The following is a 19674-nucleotide window of genomic DNA, read 5'->3' on the forward strand; positions in this document are numbered from 1 at the left end:
TCAATGAAAGCCAATGAGGGCTTTAGGGGAGACATTAGTAGAACATTTGTAGAGAAGTTAAAGGGATTAAAAAAAAAAGAAAAAAGAATGAAATAAGTCTCAGCAGTCAGATCTTCCCACCTCCATTCCTGGTTTACTCTAGGAGTGGGATTCTGCCTTTGAACAAAGATCTCTACTCAGAAACACAATTTTATGCAAACAACCAGAGAGGGTCAGAGCCGTGGCATAGCAGCTGTGGTGCTCATTTGGGCAACATAAATTTGAGTATGGCTCCTCGCCATCATTTCCTGTATTTTCCGCACTATTTCAACATTATTGTTAATAAAATATGACAAAAATAAAATATATACACCAGAAGAACAACAAATCAACAACCGGAGAGGGAGCTGTTATGTTAATGTTTTATTGTAACAGTGAGAGGTGGTTTATTAAACTCCACAGTGCATTGAAATGTCTCAGCTGTAAATTGGTGTGATTATTCTGTTTGTCACAGTTGTTAAGGAATAATTGAAGAGCCCATCCAAATTTCTCATTTCATATCTATCAATGTGACTCTCAAGTAGGCAAGAGCATGTTTTGAATTGTGGCCTTTGAGAGTATCTTTAGGATATTATTGATGTTTTTAAGCACTCTTCTTCTTTTTCTCTCCCTGCATCAACCTCATTTGAATTCTTGGTGTAAACGGAGGATTAAAAACACTATTATTGTTTGATGCATCCTGCTTGACTCACTATTTTCTCACATCGCTGATTATAAAACACGTGACCTTTATTTCTATAGATAATACCTAATTGCTAATTACATGGACTATATCTTTATATAAAAACTAGTTACATAAAACAAGAAAACGAGATCAATGCTTAAAATAAATTGACAGCTAATCTAAGTTGATTATGTAGATATAATGCTAAGTGATGTAACCCAGTATTAATGAATGTGAAGATCTGTTTGTTTGCATCCATACAGGCTCAAATGAGCACAATGTGCTAAAAAACAGCTTCATCTGACTGAGCAGATAGACAGACTCGAATCAGGGAAGAGTTTCCCCATCACTGAGCATACAGAAATCAAAGTTTCTCACCATCAATATGAAAACAGAAATCAAAGCAAAGACATAAAAAAATCTTGCTTGTCGCAGGCTTTGATTTGACTGACAATGTCGCTTGTCGTTTCAGAGTTATTTGGGGAAAACTTGTGCAAAAATCATCCACAGCACAATGCAAGTAGATTGAGAAAGTGATTGAGTGAGTCTGAAATATCTGCTTTGTTGCACTTTTGGCTTTCTGAGCAAGCCTGCAGGGGTTTTATGAGACTCTTGACCAGTCCAAAAGTGAAGTATTTTTCCAAACCCTCTTGATATATGCCATAAACCTTGGCCCGAGAATTCTCTCTCAAAACATTTCAATCATCATTTTGCCATTCCCTGAGATGCGTGTTTCTGCAGTTAGGACTGAATGTCTTCATCCTTGTCTATCATTAAAAGGTTGTTATGACATTAACATAAACTATTTAACTGTTACCTGAGAGTGTAAGGATGTGCTTTGTTTCTTTTGGCTTGTGTGATTGTGGGAATTTGGTTTGTGTATTTGTTTGAAAACGGATATGTGTGTTTGTCACATGCACATAGTTAAATTTTGATTAGTATTCTGTGTTTGGTGTTTAATTACTTCTGTCAGACATTACAGATACTGATTAGGAAGCACTGGAAGAAATGCCTCTTGGTCTACGAACACAAAGTATGTTTAAATACATCTTACAGATTCCATGAACTGATGTATTTCCAAGAAGAAAATCTAGGGTGGGACATAATGACATCCATGAAGTATTTGATTGATAAAATATAATTTACTTATAGTAATTTAGTAGTTATAAGTGTTATTATCATTAAGCCATTATTACTTGTAATTTTTTATTAATATTATTCATGTCATTTTATTGTTTAGAAGGATAGTTCACTCAAAGATGAAAATTCTGTCATTATTTTCTCACCCTCAAGTTGTTCCAAACCTGTATACATTTCTTTCTTCTGTTGTACATGAAAGAGTATATATTGAAGAATGTGGATAACCGAACAGTTTTGGTCCCCATTAAAAAAAAACAAAACTATAGAAGTGAGTGTGGACCAGAAACAGTTAAATTACCTACATATCTTATTTTGTGTTCAGAAGATAAATTCATACAGGTTTGGAACAACTTTAAGGTTCATCAGTCAATAATAATAGTATCTAAATATTTTATTTTGATTTAATTTATTCATAATAGGACATTGGTAATATTTGTTTCTCATATCTCAATAACGAGGGTCGCTTTATTTATTAGACCAGGTACTCTCACTGGGGAGTTACCCTATGGTACAAAAGCTCAAAGGTACATCTTTGTACCTTTTTATAGCTGGTACATATTAGTACCTTTTGAAAGAATACCGGTCCAGTGACAGCTTTGTACCCTTTTTTCTAAGACTGTTGAAATATAACAACTGAAATAAAATTTTCAAATTGAAGCTTATTTCAGCTAGTTGCCAGGGCAACATCTCTGGATTTTTTATAGTTTAAGTTGAAGTACTAAAATAACTAAAACTAAATAAACTGCAACTTAATAAAAAAATCTATATCGACTATATAAACAGAAACTAATAAAAATGACAAATGATTACCAAAAATATGAAAACTTTCATTAAAGGGGTCATATGATGTTGCTAAAAAGAACATTATGTTGTGTATTTGGCGTAATGAAATATGTTTATGCGGTTTAATAAAGTAGTGTGCTCTCGCTGAGCTTTTCATATTTGCCATACCTCTCATGGTGTAGTGAGTCAGAGTTTTTCAATCATATTTGTCTTCAAACTTTGGAAGTTCTCACACCCTCTTTGCAAACTCTGACATCCCCATAAGGTGGGCATGGAATCACTGATCTAAAACAGATTTTATTCTCTTTTTTCTGCTTGGTGTTGATTTTCCCCAGCAAAAACACACTGTCCAAAAAGCCGACAATGTGCTCACCAAGCTGAACATCACAGCAAGTGAGAATTCATTGCATTTATTCATGTTCCCCGAGACCCAAAACTTGCATAATGAAACATTTGTCATTGAGCATGTTTAAAGTATGTCATCAAGTTGAAATTTGATTTCAGTTCTCACAAGACTAGAAAAAAAACCATGAACTTTAAACATAATATTTCAACAAGGGCCTTGGTGTCTCTGAGACCTCAAACAGAAGTTTAGTTGTGGATTCAGATGAGTGCAGAACAGTGCTGGTTGAGAGGGCGTTTGATTATCTGTGAGTGTGTGTTGGGGATGAATGCCTCCTTATCTGTATAAGAAGTGCAGTATCGCTGTAAACCGTAAAAGACGGTGTTGATTGCTGTCACTTCTTAGGTAGCTGTTTCTTCTGACAGAGCGACAGGCTCATACCGAACTCTTTTCTCTGCTGGATAAAGGAGGACAAGCATTTGGGTTTTGCTTAAACTAAACTTCAGTGATGTGTCTGATTTAAGCTGGGATCTTTTTATACAGTTGCTGGAGTGTGCTGTTTACTACTCTAGAGAGCTTGTCCTCGCAACTCAGGATGACAACGGTAGGGGACACAGACATACTGATTATTCATCCCTTTTTGTACATCAACACTCCTTCGTCATTTTTCCTATCCATCAAGCGCGAGGGGGAGAAACAGAGATGTTGCGCGGTAGACTGAAACAGAACGCTCTTTTAGATGAAGATGGAGGGGCCAGGTCTTCCTCCCAGATCGTTTGCTGCTCACCAAGGTTCATAGACACGCACATTCACAATGTAGGAGAAAAAAAGACAGTGTGCCCATGTGCCTGTCTTTTTGTGCGAGGAGGAGAGAGCGAGGGAATGAGAGCATGTGTGATGTTTATCTCTGAATAAATAAATCATTTTTTGATTCACAGATGGCTCACTGCAGAAGTGGATGAGGATGGTCTGTCTGGATGTGTCGGTGTGTGTGTTTGTCCAACCGATGTCACATTATTCCTGATGGATTTTGTTCCTGTTAGGTGACATGGAGCCATCTGGGGGATCCTGCAGTGAGTGTGTGTATATCTGAAAGGTGAAACTGAGAAAAGGAGGAAACGAAAGAGAAACGAATAGCTATATCAACGCTGAGGTAAAGTGGCTCCAAAAAGTCACAAATTAAAAGCCCCAATTAAAACTCCATATGCATTATATAACAAAATAACAAACCAAGTGACAATAAAAGCATAATAAAAGTAATTAAGAAAAAGAAATACCCTTTAGCATACTTTTCAAAAGAGTACTTATTATGAAAATAATATACATTAAAAGAATAGTGTGAACTGAATATAATATTTTACAACACTTAATTGAATGTTAAAGAATGAAAATGAAAATTGTAAAAACTACAAATATGTATTAAATGGATTTAGTTGAATTTTTAACCCACTTAAGTATCATTATATGTAATTTCATAATTCTCTTGTCTGAAATATATTTGAAGTGTATGCTGAATGTACTGACAAGCGTTTATGGTTAAGTATTATTTACTTAACTGTAATTTCTACTAAAACTCATGTCATATATTTACATGCATATGCAATTACCAATTTAAGTTGCACTTTATTAAATATTTGAACTTTAAATTTAATATTGAAAACAATTATAACACGTGCTTTAGTATGTTAGTCAACACATCAAAATAAGTGTATTTCTTTTAAGCACAACAAAATATTCTTAAAATGTAATGATTTAAAACAAGTACAAATGTTAATTTGAAATTATTACCAAGTTTTTTACCAAGTGTACTTATGTGTGTTAAGATACATAGTCATGAAAGAGTCTCTAATTACATTTACGTGGCCTTTTATTCCATTAATATTATATTATCTGCAAGTACAGTTATTAAAAATATGCTTTTAAGATTTGAAGTACTCTAAAAATGTTCACATTCAATACAATTAAGCTCACTTCTTTTTCACAAGGAATCGCAATGGCATTCAGGTATCTGTAAGTGTGACTTAAGTGTCCCAATATTTTTTGGGGCCACTGTAAATGTATTATTGATGGCTGAGAGCTTATGTGTGTGTGTACGTGTGTGTATAAAATATCCTTGCCTGCTCACACGCACGCAGCGAGGAATATGCCCTGGTTAGCATGATTCTGTCATTGGTGTCAGCACCCAGTCTGTCTGCAATGTCACATTACTATCAACAGAGGACATAATGGCAGAGAGGGAAAGAGAGACTCCAAATATCCTAGTCATCGAGCACAACGCACATCTCAAGACATGCATTCTCTGTCTCTTTGTGTAAGTGTCTCTTCGGGACAAGCTCTCACTTGCTCAGTTTTGCAAGAACAGATGTGTTGAACAGCTCACAATGAGTTCTCATTTCTGTCTTGAAAATGGGCTTAACCTCACAAGGAGAGCTGCACAGCTCTTCTGCATTTCAAAGAGAAGATAGTTGTGGCTTTGGCAATGATAGGCCTTTACATTGGCTAGACCGATTATTCAGCTGATATTTGGACATTCTGAGATTCGAAAAACCTGTGCCACTTGGCTGTTGAATAGAGGTCATTCTACCTGGTGCTAGTTCTGAAATTTACTAGCAGTGTTATCAATGAATAGTACACTTTTTTTTTTTTCAGATGTCCATTTAAAATTAGGGATTTTGTGTACATCTATTCATTAGTTTGTATTATATTTGTCATCTCTGATCTTTAGATACTGGTATCAGCCATTTTAAAAGAAATGACCACTAGTTTTTAGAGTGTATATGTGTGGAAGGTGTGAGCTTCATTCCTGTGGAGAGTGAAATGGGTGTTCTTTAGATGTGAATAAGCAATGAAGGTGTGAATCATCAGTGTGGAGAATAAGTGGTTGTTTCTTCTTTTGAGTGGAGGCGGTGTGGTTGAATTCCAATCTAGCGCTCAGTCTTGCTCTGAATCTCTACCTTCCTGCAAAATTGAGTTCCAACTGTCATCAAACAGACCAGAATCAAGGTAAAAAAAATAAGTCCAGTATGCTCAGAATTTCTGTAAAATATATATTTAAAGGTAGTCTTTGATAGGGAAAAGTGCTATTGAAAAAAAATTCAAGGCACAATTGCAATTTAGAAATGTCAAAATACCATTGTATATAGCTATTTCATCATAGAAACATTTAAAAAGAGCAAATAACAGCTGCAAACCTATGCGTTTTTGCAATGGTACTAACCTTTTAATATTTCTGAATTTTAAGTGTGCTTTGGATTAACTAATCGAGCTCTTCAGGGTCATATGTTTGAAAACATAAAATGTATTCCAATTCAAGTACTTTAGCACTATTCTATGCCACACTGTAACATAAATATTGTGAATACTTGTTCTAAGAACGTTTTGCTAACATTGTCATTTCTGATTATTTAAAAATGTTTTGTTGGTTATATGACCATTAAGAGAGCATTCAATTTCATTGTTTTGCAAACATTATGAAAACATTACTTTTGAATATTTTCTGAACATTCTGAAACATGTAGTAACACCACAAAATAAACAAACGACTAACTAAAATGTTTCAGAAAAAACATTCCATTAAAGGCAGGGTTCACATCATACATTTTTTTGTTATGTTGGTTGAAAGTCTCTTCACATCTCGATAGCACTCATTAAGTTAAGTGGTCTAAATGTATTTATATGTATTTATATAATCTGTAGAAGGCGTAGGACCAAAAAAACTTCGTCCAATCAAAACGTTCTGTCCGAACATTACGATCACACTTACGTCACATTACGTCACAATATGTATTTGCATACCTCTGCGCACCCTGTTTGCGCAGACATGATACGTCATCAGCACGTTCCAGCGAGAATGAAAGGCGCTATTATTGTAATATTATGCGCTTTGTATTGTAATGTTCTCTCACCAGTGAATGACACATGAGGTAATCTGACAACGTTGCATTCAACCCTCCACCAACGCCATCTCTCATCGTATCACAGGTTAGTCATGTGTTTTGGAGGAGGGGTGGCTTTGCAGAGCGACTATACAGGAAGAGGGGGGGATCTTGCTTTCAAAGCTAACTTGCTATTGCTAGCCTTTCCGAAATCGCCTACCCTACCTTTAACGATGTATAAATAATATTGTTTGAGAGCAATACTGAAGACCAGATATCTTTGAATGAATATACTATTAACGTAACTGGATAAATGTTTGTTCATAACTTTCAGAAAACCTTGCCAGAATATTAGCCAAAATTCTGAGAACATTCCCTGTTAGCTGGTATTGTGTTCACACTGAAAATTCCATAAAGAAAAATGTATTTCAAATACCTGGATGATGCACTTAATTAACCCAAGAAATGAAGTGTGAAATGTTGTATTCTTCATGCACTCAGCTGTCGCAGCTTTACCTATGTATCTGACTCTGAAGCTGAATGACAAAATAACCATATAAATTCTTACACTAGACTATAGAGTACATAGGCTAGTACAAGTGCATAATGTATAGTATGTCATTTGGGACAAAATCATAGATGCCACTTTAACAGCTGTTCCTAATTAACGTGACATATCAGCACATCTGCTGCATTGAAAATAGCCCTGCTTTATATGTAATACAGTGCATAATCTCAATAGAAAGCTAGAGCGTCATGAACAGGATTGAGCGCCCCCTAATGTTGCGGATGTATCAGTGTCACTTAAATCATGTACTGAAGTTGTGGGTCTTTGTGCATATAAAATTTTGTCAGATACGTACTCTATTTTGGACATTCTATCCACCTCAATTTTAACATAATAGAGGGCACAGCCATTTGTAACTTGTTGAAGCTGTGTGAGGCTTCCAGTGTCATCTGCTTCCAGTTATTCTAGCTGTACGTTACGTTATGTTGCTTGATATCGCAAACTGTTATCGTATTATTTTAATTTATTATTGTAATCATAAACATGCTGATTTATAGAGCAAATAGTTTTACTGTTTATTGCACTTTGTTGTTCTTATAGTAGTGGACATACAGTGGCTAATGTATCAGAAGTCTTGTACATTCACAGAAAAAGAAGGTGTATACTCTCCCATCAAAACTTCTTGGCAGTTCAAAAAGTGTTTTGTTGTTTCTTTTTACTTTAGTACAGAAAAGGCTCAAATGCACACTCACACATGAGCGCCAATACAGTAATGGAGTGTAATGGTGTGTGTCTGCATGATATCGGCCCTTCAGATTACATTAAGCGAGAATGTGCTGATATCAGATAGCAGGGGCTGATGGGATATGTGGGCGTGTCATTGCTAGCATTCATCAAAGTACACTCATGTTGTTGAGCTTAAAATATAATTAATGTTAAAGGTTGGTAATTGATTTATGGCTGTATAATGGCTGCTCTGAGGATGCATTTCCATAGCGCGAGCGCTCCTGTGCAGTGCAGGGATGCATTAAAACACAGCTGTTGTCTGGAGAGCTCTTCATTAGCCTCAAGCACATTTTAATTTCAGACTTGACCACACTCTACTGTACAGCATATAACGCTCATGCCTTCACAACTGAAACTTGGTTAATGTGTGTTTGGAGAGTAATTAAAAGAGCCAAGAGTGAGATGACTAATGAGTTGATGATCGTAAGCATCACTTCAGGTTTCATACTGAGTATGACATTGTGTTACTGTCTTTGAAATCGCAGAGGTTTTTCATTGAAATTCAGGCCAGCTACACTTCAGCACTCTCCCTATAGCAAACAGTCATGCACGGCTGTTGGGTTTTACAGCTGTGAGTGTTGGTAATGAGACCAGTCTGGAGTGTTTTGTGCAGAGTATCGTCTTTTGAGACGTCCGTAAAGCTGTGATCGTGATGATGATGTCACTATATCTAGAACTTGTTTATGAAGAATGAACACGGACATTAATTACTCTGGAGTGAATGGGCTGTAGGCACTCCAGATGGTGGACTATTCAAATATACCATTCAGTCTAAAAGCAGGTGGTAATATTCATGCCTCTGCATATTTCACCCAGACATGCTAGTTTAATTATGAGCCATTATTGCAGTTAAAGAGTCTTCTAAACCACGTTCCTCTCCTTGCCGCCTTGCCACGGCACACACTCACAATCACAGTGCGCTCCGTAATTAGGGCAAGATTACTCTCATGAACGTCCAACAGCGCTTATGCCGTGCCCTGTTACGGTATCCAGCCTCATGTGACACTCCTTGCGTCTTCCAGCTAATGCACATTTCATCCATAGCCATAGGTAATAATTGCTAACCTAGTGTGACGGAAAAAACAAAAGGCTTGTTTTGTCCAAAATGCTTGCTTTGTGAATTAAAGTTAGAAAGATGGAATGATGGATTGGCTCTGTTCTGCAGTGCCAGGAGACTTTGTGACTCACCGCTGAAAAGCGCACTGGTGACTACAGAATAATCGATCATCTGTAGCAGTCTGCTGCACACATTACCTGTACCTTTCTTGTTTGGCACAGCAGTGTTTTTATTTCTGATCTGGCTGGACTCTCAGGTACAGCCAGGACAGGTCCCCTGTTCCTCAGTGCTGCTCACTATCATCAGGCCTGGAGCCTCAATTGCTGGCTATCAGTAAAAAAGTGGACTGTAAACTAGAGCTACATCCAAACTTCTGTACTTTCATAGTACACTATGTACTTAATTCAATGAAGCACTTCCACTGATGTCCATTGATGAAGTACACTACCCTCTAAAAGTTTGGAAACACCTAATATTTCAATGTTGGATAATATCAGCATAAAACTTTATTATTTATTGGTGTAAATGCATTAGTAACAGTTTTACTGAACTAACCTTAGCCCAGGTTTCTTTTTTGAAGATTATTGGGTCAGCCCTCCTTTATAGATTTAGTGATTGATTGCCAGTGAAGGTTAGTACACATACGACCAATCAGAACAGTTTAGAGAAAAAGACTATTGTTCTGTTTTGGATTGATTAATTTGTTATTTAATTCAAAATTATTTATGCTGATATTGCCTAGGGTGTTTCCACACTTTTGAGGAGCTCTACACTACCATTCAAAATCAGAGGTCACTAAGATTTGTTTAAGAAAATCATATTTTTTGTATTATTATATTGAGTGAGGATGCATTAAACTGGTGAAAAGTGACAGTAAATAGATTTAGAATGTTAAAAAAATTCAATTTCAAATCAAAGAATTCTTTTTAAAAAAGTATCAAGGTTTCCACACAAATATTAAGCACCAATTCAGCATAGTAGAATGATTTCTGATGGATCATGTGACACTGAAGACTGGAGTAATGATGCTGAAAATACAGTATTGCCATCACAGGAATTTTAGTTGTGATAACTTTTAAAATGATTGCTGTTTTTACTGTGTTTCATGAAATAAATAAGACTTCTTCCAATCTAAACTTTTCAATAGTAGTGTGCAAATAATTTATCGAGGCATTATTAAACAATTAATTTAACCATGAAAAAAAACTTCTTGATGCCCATAGCACTTAGACATGAAAAGAGTTACCCAACTCTTTTTCAGCTCAAGTCAAGTCACCTTTATTTGTATAGCGCTTTATACAATATAGATTGTGTCAAAGCAGCTTTTTCAGTATTAAACAGGAAAATAGTGTGTGGATAATGCAAGAGGACAATAGTAAACACTCATTTTTACAATTAAAGTCAGTTCATCATTGATTCAGTGATGTCATCGTCCAGCTCAGTTGAGTTCAATTAGTATCTGTGCAATCAAGTCGACAATATTGCCAGAAATGAAATGTCCCCAACTAAGCAAGCCAAAGGCGACAGTGGCAAGGACCCAAAACTCAGAGGTGGACAGTAACGAAGTAAATTTACTTGAGTATTGTACTTAAGTACACTTTTTGAGTATCTGTACTTTACTTGAGTATTATTTTTTCTGGAAACTTGCTACTTCAACTTCACTACATTTGAAAGACAAATATCGTACTTTTTACTCCGCTACATTTATATCAAGGTCCCCAAGTAGAAAGTCGTTATATGTAGCAGTTTTTCCAGTGTGTGCATTTTCAGATTCATTCAACCCTTTTTTCTGCGAAAATCCAGCTTGCGATCTGCCCTTCCAGTGTTGCCAAGTCTTATAGTATTACTAAGCCTGCAGTTTTCCGCCTAGCTTTGAATGCATATTTGGCTGATTTTTTTACGCAAATCTGGCAACCTCGGGACCTTCCCCGCTAAACTAATGTAAACGTCTGCGCTACTGCACCGCTAAATGTGCTCTAAAAAGGCAAATAAGATAATAAAAGACGAAAAAGGCACATATTAGTGTGGTGTGATCATCTGTGTGCTCACCACATTGATTTTAAATAGACAACTGTATGTGATGCCTTACGTAGGCCGAGCGCTACGATCAAAGATCATAGAAGATAAATGAAATTACCTACACCTTGATCTGCATGACAGAGAAAATTTATAGTTTTTATTCTGTGTGAACTCGCATGTGTATGTGTTAACTCATTAAATTAACCATGTTTTTACTATAGTAACTAGTTTAACTATGGTATTTGCGGTAAAATCACAGTATCCACAAATTTACTCTTCTCTCACTATAGTAACCATAATTATGCTATTTGTAGTAAAACTACAGTAACCACAAATTTAACATAGTTTCATTATAGTAACTATAGTTTAATATTTGTAGTTAAACTATGGCAATACAAATGGTAGGCTAATATATCAGTCAAAAATGGCTGCTATTACCATTTATAAAATACCTTACTACTCAGGCCTACTGGTAAATTGTTGCTAAAAACTGGTCAAGGAAGTACATAAATCTGAACATTATTTTATTGTCAAAACACTGCACATAAATATTTTTTTTTTTTTTTGCAAATAAATGATCAATAAGTAGGTTAAATGATCACACAGGTCAAAATGTTTTACTTCACTTTTTTACAACTTTGGAATCTAAACTGGGAATCGATAAGAATTGAAATCAATAAGCAGAATCAGAATGGATCAAATGAAAACAATACCAAACCCTAGCCACATGTTGTGACGTTCACTGATTTATGAGCATTTTATGAACACTGATCAGTTGATGGCAAAATTCAAAAAGACGGTTCTTTGGCGCAACTTGCACACCCATGGCCATACTGATAGAGTATGTTCCGGTATTCTGAAAAGACTAAAGATTTGTTTTCTTTTCAATGTTTGCTTGGTTTGCCTAAAATGAACCATATCATAGCCTTCAATATCTCTTTGAAAAATAACTTTGTAACTTTTAAACAAGTATTAAAATGAGTTCAATGTAGCTGTAGGAGTGTTAAATAAAAAATAAAGTTGATTATCTTCATTCAGTTGTTCCATTTATATAGGTTTGGTAACATAAAAGCTCTTAATTCCAAAGATAATACAAGCTAATCAGTGTATTCAGTAGGTTGCATTAGTGGCATAAGGTATTGTAAGTATACAATGTGACAATAAAACAATGCATTTACTTTTTACTTTTGATACTTAAGTACTTTTAAAAGCATGTACTTTCGTACTTTTACTTAAGTAAAAGCCTGTCTTTACAACTTTCACTTGTAGTGGAGTAGTATTTGACCAGTAGTATCTGCACTTTCACTCAAGTAATGCAGTTGTGTACTTTGTCCGCCTCTGCCAAAACTCCATCGGTGACAGAAATGGAGAAAAAAATCCTTGGGAGCTCTTTGAATCTGGAGGCTCCACTTGTATTTTTTGCCTATGGTATCATCCTGCTCATTTGACATATTCCTTTTTGCATATTGTTTCAGGAAAGTATGCACATTCTGACACAGGGCAGGAGTCTGTGCCGTTATTTACTTGCATTGCTCTGAGCTGGCTTGTTAAGCGAAGCATACTTGTACTAAAAGCACAAGAGAACTCAAGAAGATCAAAGATAATAGTGAAGTCAGTTATATCCAGGTGGGTATAGACCTGTAAAACAGAGATCAGAAAGCCATTCGCACTTCATAGCAGTGCATAGGTCTGAGATCACGGCTCAGAGTTGCCTCACAAGGATCTTCGTTATGTGTAGAGAGAGCAACTTTTGTAGTCCTGCTTTGGCACTGAAACAAAGCAAGACATCTTTCAGAGTTTGAGCATTGTTATCTGATTCAGTGTGAGGTGCTAAAGAACCCACAGAGCTTGTTGGCTCATCTTCAACACCCTAGGCTTTATACCGTCAGAATGGGGTTTTAAAGACAGATGATGGAAGGAAGAGAGTAGTGTTGTTTTTGGCGGCCTGTTTTAATTTTAGTTTTAGTCTAGTCTTTGTGTGAAGCTGTCATTGGGGATAATACACAGAGCGTCACACGTTTTTTACGCGGCACCCCTGCTCTCGACAGACCCCGGTTGGGAAACACTGGTCTAAATAATGCCGCGAGTGGGGCTTGAGGAAGTGACGTCGCCTGCGTCTGCGCAGTGCGACCTGATGCAGCCCCTGAAGCGAGACACAGGAAACAGAAATACTGCAAAATAATAATAATAACGCGACTAAACGAGACGAAATAACGTTATAACATTTCGTTTCGTCTCGTTTTGGTCAACGAAAATGAAGAGACATTTTAGCATAGTTTTTATTTTGTAAACCACATTTAGTCTCGTTTTTATTCGTCAACGATATTGCATTATACATTTAATTATAGTCATCGTCACATGACCAGCATTTTCGTCTCATCTCGTCTCGTTTTCGTCACGTGATAAAGGTTCGTTGACGACGATATTTAGTCATAATTTTCGTTGACGAAAGCAACACTAGAAGAGAGTGTAAGAGGAAGTATGTTGGTGAAAGACAAATGCTGGATTCCCAAATCTGTTGAAGAACAGATTCATCTCATTAACACTCTCATTAACAAGTTTGCTTGCACCACCAGGTTATAAATCTGTTTGTAGCTGGTAATGATCCTCATTTCACATTGTTCTGCTGGTGTTTACACTCCAGCTGATCCCAGTACTGTTTAATTCCACTGTAAGTTCTCCAGCTCCACCTGCAGTATCTGCTGATCCTCCTTCTCCAGACCTGAAAGCCTTCTTCCTCCTGTTCAGCAGGTCTTTTAGGCCCAGAGCTTGCTGTTGGGGAAACAGCACACAATCTCAGTGGGGTCTGCATTTTCCAGACAAAAGTTGACAAGTTGAAGTCTGTACTGTAGCCAAGTCTTATATGTGGGGTTGAAGTGCCTGGGGTTTGAAAAACCTCTTGTATATAGGTTATGTAATAGTCAGTAAATAAGTCATTTTTTTCTCTGGTCTGACAGTCTACAAAGTCTATAAAACAGTGAGTGTAAACCACAGTGAAATATAATTAAAATCCCCCTGAGCTGAATGAGTTTGGGTGATTTGTGGTGAGTTTGCCAACCACAGCATCTCATGTCTACATTGTAGCTTGCTGTGGATTTGATGTAGAAACTCCTGAGCGACTAATATGATCACAGTCAAACTTTGTACTGATCCCAAGTTTTTGAATGATAGTATATAGAATGTTCAGATCAGTTTCAAGAGTTGTCAGAATACCTACAAAAACTCAGAAGGACATGATGATACAGAATGCATCTTTGCGACATTTGAGATGTAGTATTATTTTGTTTCTCAACTGATTAGTATTGCAATTTAATTTCAAGGTTTGATGATGATGTAGTTTATGAGAATACGCAAGACTCCATAAAATGCATACTGAGAAATAGCCTATGAGAATATTGTAGAAAAGGAACAGGAGGTTTCAGGGAAATGAATAAATATAATGGAAGATATGGAATATGTGGAGGAGGATTCAGGGCTGGAAGAAAGTCAGAGAGAAAGAATTGTCCGACTAGAATGTTTTGTGCATGCTTCTATACCAGCCATTCATAGCTGTGAAAGGCTGTCCATGTCCTTAAGACATACACAATTATCATGCAGCTAAGACATAGAGCTTCAAAACTAACAGCCAAAGAGACCTACTTGCAGCAGTTATATAGACACTCTGTACAAATTCTCTATCCAGAAAACTTTCATGCAGTTTCAACATGTTTGAAGAAGTTGAACAACGATGATCAGAGGCCTACAATGTGAATCACAACTCTAGGAAGTCTGACAGACAGCCATAAAGCTTCAGCCATCAGCTGCGTTCAGCTCCAGCTTCATAGCATCTCATAGATATTCAAGCTCCCTTAGCCACCAGAGCCATCTACGCTTCCATCCAAGTCATTATTTCAGATAATTCGCATTGTCCACCAGCACCTAAGACACAACTGGGTCACAGTGAAACTTCACCACCACGCAACCAGAGACCCAGCTGCTTGAACACATCGATATCATAACGGCAAGATGAGGTAGGCTGATCTCTTGAGAACTGGAACCTTTTGCAGGATCGATAAAGCAGTCTGACCTGAGCTATATGTTTACATAAGGATTTATACTCTTGGCTCAACCTCTCATAAATCTCGAATATGAGCCTGCATGCCCCTGAAAGCACAACGACTGAGCAGCCCTATACTATTTTTACTCCCCGCGCTTCCCTTACTCAGCTTGTGTGCCGACATCAAAGCAGACCTGTTCAGCAGGCATGTAGGCACTGTCTTTACTCTGTTAACATTCTCATTCGGCATGAATGCCCCACTATGTGGTATATAGGATCACATTTCACTACAGCTCACCTTCACTCCTGCAATCTATTAATGCTTTTGCAGTAAGGGCAGAAAAAGAGAACAAAAGACCTTTTGGTCCAATCTCCCCAACCATCTGCCCATCAAGAGCTGAAGGGGAGAGAGAGAAAGGGGAGAGAGACAGGAGGGGCAGTGCCAGTAGCAGACAATCTGAAGTTTCCTGATATTCTGGCAAATTGGGTAATTGAGGTGATGTAAAATCTGTTTAAAACCAGTCATTGTTTTTGCAGTTTCATCGCGCTGTTGGGACAGAAATGACACACTTCAGCTTTAACTAGCATTGTTCTAATGATAGAATAGTGTCTTTTCCCCATGCACATCGCTTGTCAATGACTAGAATCAAAGTGCATCATAACAGGTGTCAGATCCAAGGGTATTGGTCGATAAAACAGACAGAATGATATTTCTAGGAGTTTGTTGCTCAAAAATAGTGTAAAACTGGTAGTGTAATTCTGCCAAACAACATATTAAAGGGGTGGTTGACTGCGATTTCACTTTTTTAACGTTAGTTAGTGTGTAATGTTGCTGTTTGAGCATAAACAATATCTGTAAAGTTATGACGCTGAAAGTTAAATGCAAACAGAGATATCGTCTTTTAAATTTATGGCAGTTTAATGCCTACAAAAACGGCTCGTATAGGGACTACAACGAGTTACTTCCTGGGTTTGTGAAGTCACAAACCCTAATAAATCCCGGCCCCGGGAACATGCAACAAAGGGGGCGAGGCCATGCTGAACTGCTTTAGAGAAGAGGAAGAGTTGTTACCATGCTGTCAAAACTAGGGTTGCACGAAATAAATCTATTCATATATGAATAGATAAAACCGTATATTAAGAGCTAACAAAAGCAATTGCATTACAAATAACAGCGTATCTAAAAGTATGAGACAACAACAAACAAAAAACATACCATTAAGAGCCGTGTGCTTGCATAGGTTCTGCGCGATCCTCTTCACTAATATTCTCTGGGTCCCAATTAGGCTCAAATTGATAAGCAATATTGATGACGTCACTGTTTACAATACAACCGGAGCACATGAACTGAGGCGAGGGGAGTGATGTTTAGATGCGCACTAGAGGTGGTTTAGTGGATCACAACACACTGGGCCAGCTAACCAATCTGAGCCCATCGTGTATTTCTGAGGGAGGGGCTTCATAAAACCAGGAAATCATCAGCGCGTTTATAGGAGAAGGGACAGAGCGGTGTAGAATAAAGGTAAATTATGTGAAAAATAATGTTTAAAAAAAAACGAAGCATTAACACGTTAGACTGCACTCCATAAACACAACCAAGTCTAGAAAGAAAAAAAAAAAACCAGTCAACCACCCCTTTAAGGACAGAAATAATCATACAGCATTACAGAAAGATATGTATGAGATAAATACATGCAATGTGATCATTAAAAGGGGGTCTGCAATCTATACTGCTGTTCAAAAGTTTGGTATCGGTAATAATTTTTAAGGTAACACTGGACTAATTCTCACTATTAAAGGGATAGTTCACCCAAAAATGAAAATTTGATGTTTATCTGCTTACCCCCAGGGCATCCAAGATGTAGGTGAATTTGTTTCTTCAGTAGAACTACTGAATAAATACTGTTTCTCGCACAAACCGATCGTTTCGTGTCTTAGGACATCAATGTGTCAGCACGAGCCGCAGGGTTTAATTTGGATTTGTCTGTGCATGTTTTTTTTACTCTCATAGATTTTGTTACCATTGCCATGCATTATACGACTGATAGACTGCAACGGTTGGAGTTAAAAATCATCATATGTGTTCTACTGAAGAAACAACGTCACCTACATCTTGGATGCCCTGGGGGTAAGCAGATAAACATCAAATTTTCATTTTTGGGTGAACTATCCCTTTAACTAGTGTCTTATTAGCACGCCTATTATTAACATATTGGCTGTTTATCAGTACTTATAAAACACGTATTCTGCATGACCATATTCTATATCCCTAATCCTACCCAATACCTGAATTTAACAACTACCTTACTAACTATTAATAAGCAGCAAATTAGCAGTTTTTTGAGGCAAAAGTCGTAGTTAATGGTTTGTTAATTCTGAGAATTGTACCTTGAAATAAAGTGTGACCATTTTTAAGGTTTTTGAAAGTCTCTTATGATCAAAAATACAATAAAAACAATAATATTGTGAAATATTATTACAATTTAAAATAACTGTTTCGTATTTGAATATACTTTAAAATGTAATTTATTTCTGTGATGTAAAGCTAAATTTTCAGCATCATTACTCTTATTATTATCAATATTTAAAATAGTTGTGCTGTTTAATATTTCTGTGGAAACTGATACATTTAGTTTTCTGGATTCTTTGATAGATAGAAAGTTCAATAGAACAACAATTATATAAAATAGATTTTTGTGTTTATGTGTCACTTTTAATCAGTTTAATACCTTTCTTAATAAAAGTATTACTTTGAGAGAAAAAAAAACACACTCAAAGACCCCAAACTGTTTCATGGTAGACAGAGTGGCCACCCACAGATAATGATTTCTTAGTTCTTTTATTGATAGTGCAGTTATTTAGAAAGACAGCAGACTATTGGAGAGGAGAGAGGGGAAGTGGATCAGGAAATGACCTTGAGCTGGAACTGGTCTCGGTTTGTGTGAAGTGCTATTGCCCCACATGCTATTGCACAGCTCACACGTCTATAGCTCCGATTTACAGATTTTTGTTGCAACTTTGTTGGAAAAGTCACTTTGTTTTGATGTGTTAGATAAATAGAATTATTTGATTATTTGCTGCGATGACAGGATTAGCAACTGTCACTGAGCACTCACATAGTTTATTCAGTCATTTAAATGTGTTTCAGTCAGTTTTACTGAATTCATCTAATCCTCCATATCCTTCAATATCTTTTCATGTTTCATGTTTTTTACCCAAAATGATAATTCTGCCATCATTTACTCACAAAAGATGTCTAAGCAGCTCCTTCCCATAAATGCATGATACACTTCAAACACATGATAAGCTTCAAACAAGACCAAAAGCATGATAAAAGTAACCCATTCTATAGTCTTCTGAATCCATACAGTAATTAGTGTGATGTAGAAATGTGTCTCTTGAAAATTGTCCCTTCCACACTTCCACACATTCAAATTGCCAACACGTTGTGTCTGACTCTCACATGATGTGAGTAAATGATGAGAGTAAATCATTTTTGGGTGAACGATCCCTTTAATCTTGTCTATTAATGCCTGTAACCCATATTAAGCTTTGTAAACTCCTTTTGTCGAATTTGCTGCATAGTCACACTATGGGTTAAGCTGCGTGTTCACTGGATAGGATAGTCTTTGTAATCCCACTCGTGTGTATGTGTGTGGCAGTTTGCCATGTTGGCCGGGCATCCGTAACAGCCTTAGGGTGGTGTGTCGTGGCCATCGATGGAGTGGAGAGAAGCCTTGAAAAACTAAATCTGGCAATGAGATGTGCTGTTACTGTATGCAATTGAGAGAAAGAGGATGACAGAAGGCTAAAGAACAGAAGGGCATATGCAACAGGATGCAAGGACATGATGGTGACAGAAGTGTGAGGTGAAACAGGTTCATTGTGCCTCGTTAAGGACACGTTCGATCCTTGTAGTCCATCAAATGTGAATGCAGCCCTGTGCGTCGTGCATTTGTGCATGTGCATAGTGAGAGCTGTTGACTGGCTGCGCATCTGTTGTAACAGGATGAAATCCAAACTGCACTGGAGGGTTGGACTGCATCAAAAGTCTCACATATAGAAACATCATCATCATCAAACATCAGTGCGGCTGAGAGGCATGACAGACTTGCGCTTCCGCTCTAGTCTCTGATATGAGAGTGAATCACTTCTGACAGCTTCGCCTTCTGCTTCCCAGCACCTAGCAACACGCACAGGACTGTCTGTATCTGTGTCTATACATCTCCATTCAGGTATTGACTCAAAACTTTATATTAGTTGCTCACGCCCAACAGCTTGTGTATTATTAAAAGTCTTCAAAAAAGAAAATGAATGGAACAGCGTGAATTAGATCGCTATCGTTCCATGTCGTAATACATTCCTTGGGGCAGTTTTGATGACAGGATGCATTAATTTTTCGGAAATAAAATTAATGAAACAAT

General features: G+C 37.0%; 1 protein-coding gene across 1 annotated transcript in view; it reads left to right on the forward strand.

The window, feature by feature from the left end:
* The window catches only part of LOC107693289 (AP-5 complex subunit sigma-1-like), a 10536-nt gene extending 6560 nt beyond the window's left edge, over positions 1 to 3976 (forward strand). The window contains exon 3 of the mRNA XM_016492623.1: positions 3908 to 3976. Within this exon, the coding sequence (XP_016348109.1) occupies positions 3908 to 3931 (24 nt within the window). The 3' untranslated portion in view covers positions 3932 to 3976. The remainder of the gene's footprint in view (positions 1 to 3907) is intronic.
* The last annotated feature ends 15698 nt before the right edge of the window (positions 3977 to 19674 follow it).

The sequence above is a fragment of the Sinocyclocheilus anshuiensis genome, unplaced genomic scaffold, assembly GCF_001515605.1.
Source record: "Sinocyclocheilus anshuiensis isolate Anshui unplaced genomic scaffold, SAMN03320099.WGS_v1.1 scaffold1078, whole genome shotgun sequence".
Taxonomy (NCBI): domain Eukaryota; kingdom Metazoa; phylum Chordata; class Actinopteri; order Cypriniformes; family Cyprinidae; genus Sinocyclocheilus; species Sinocyclocheilus anshuiensis.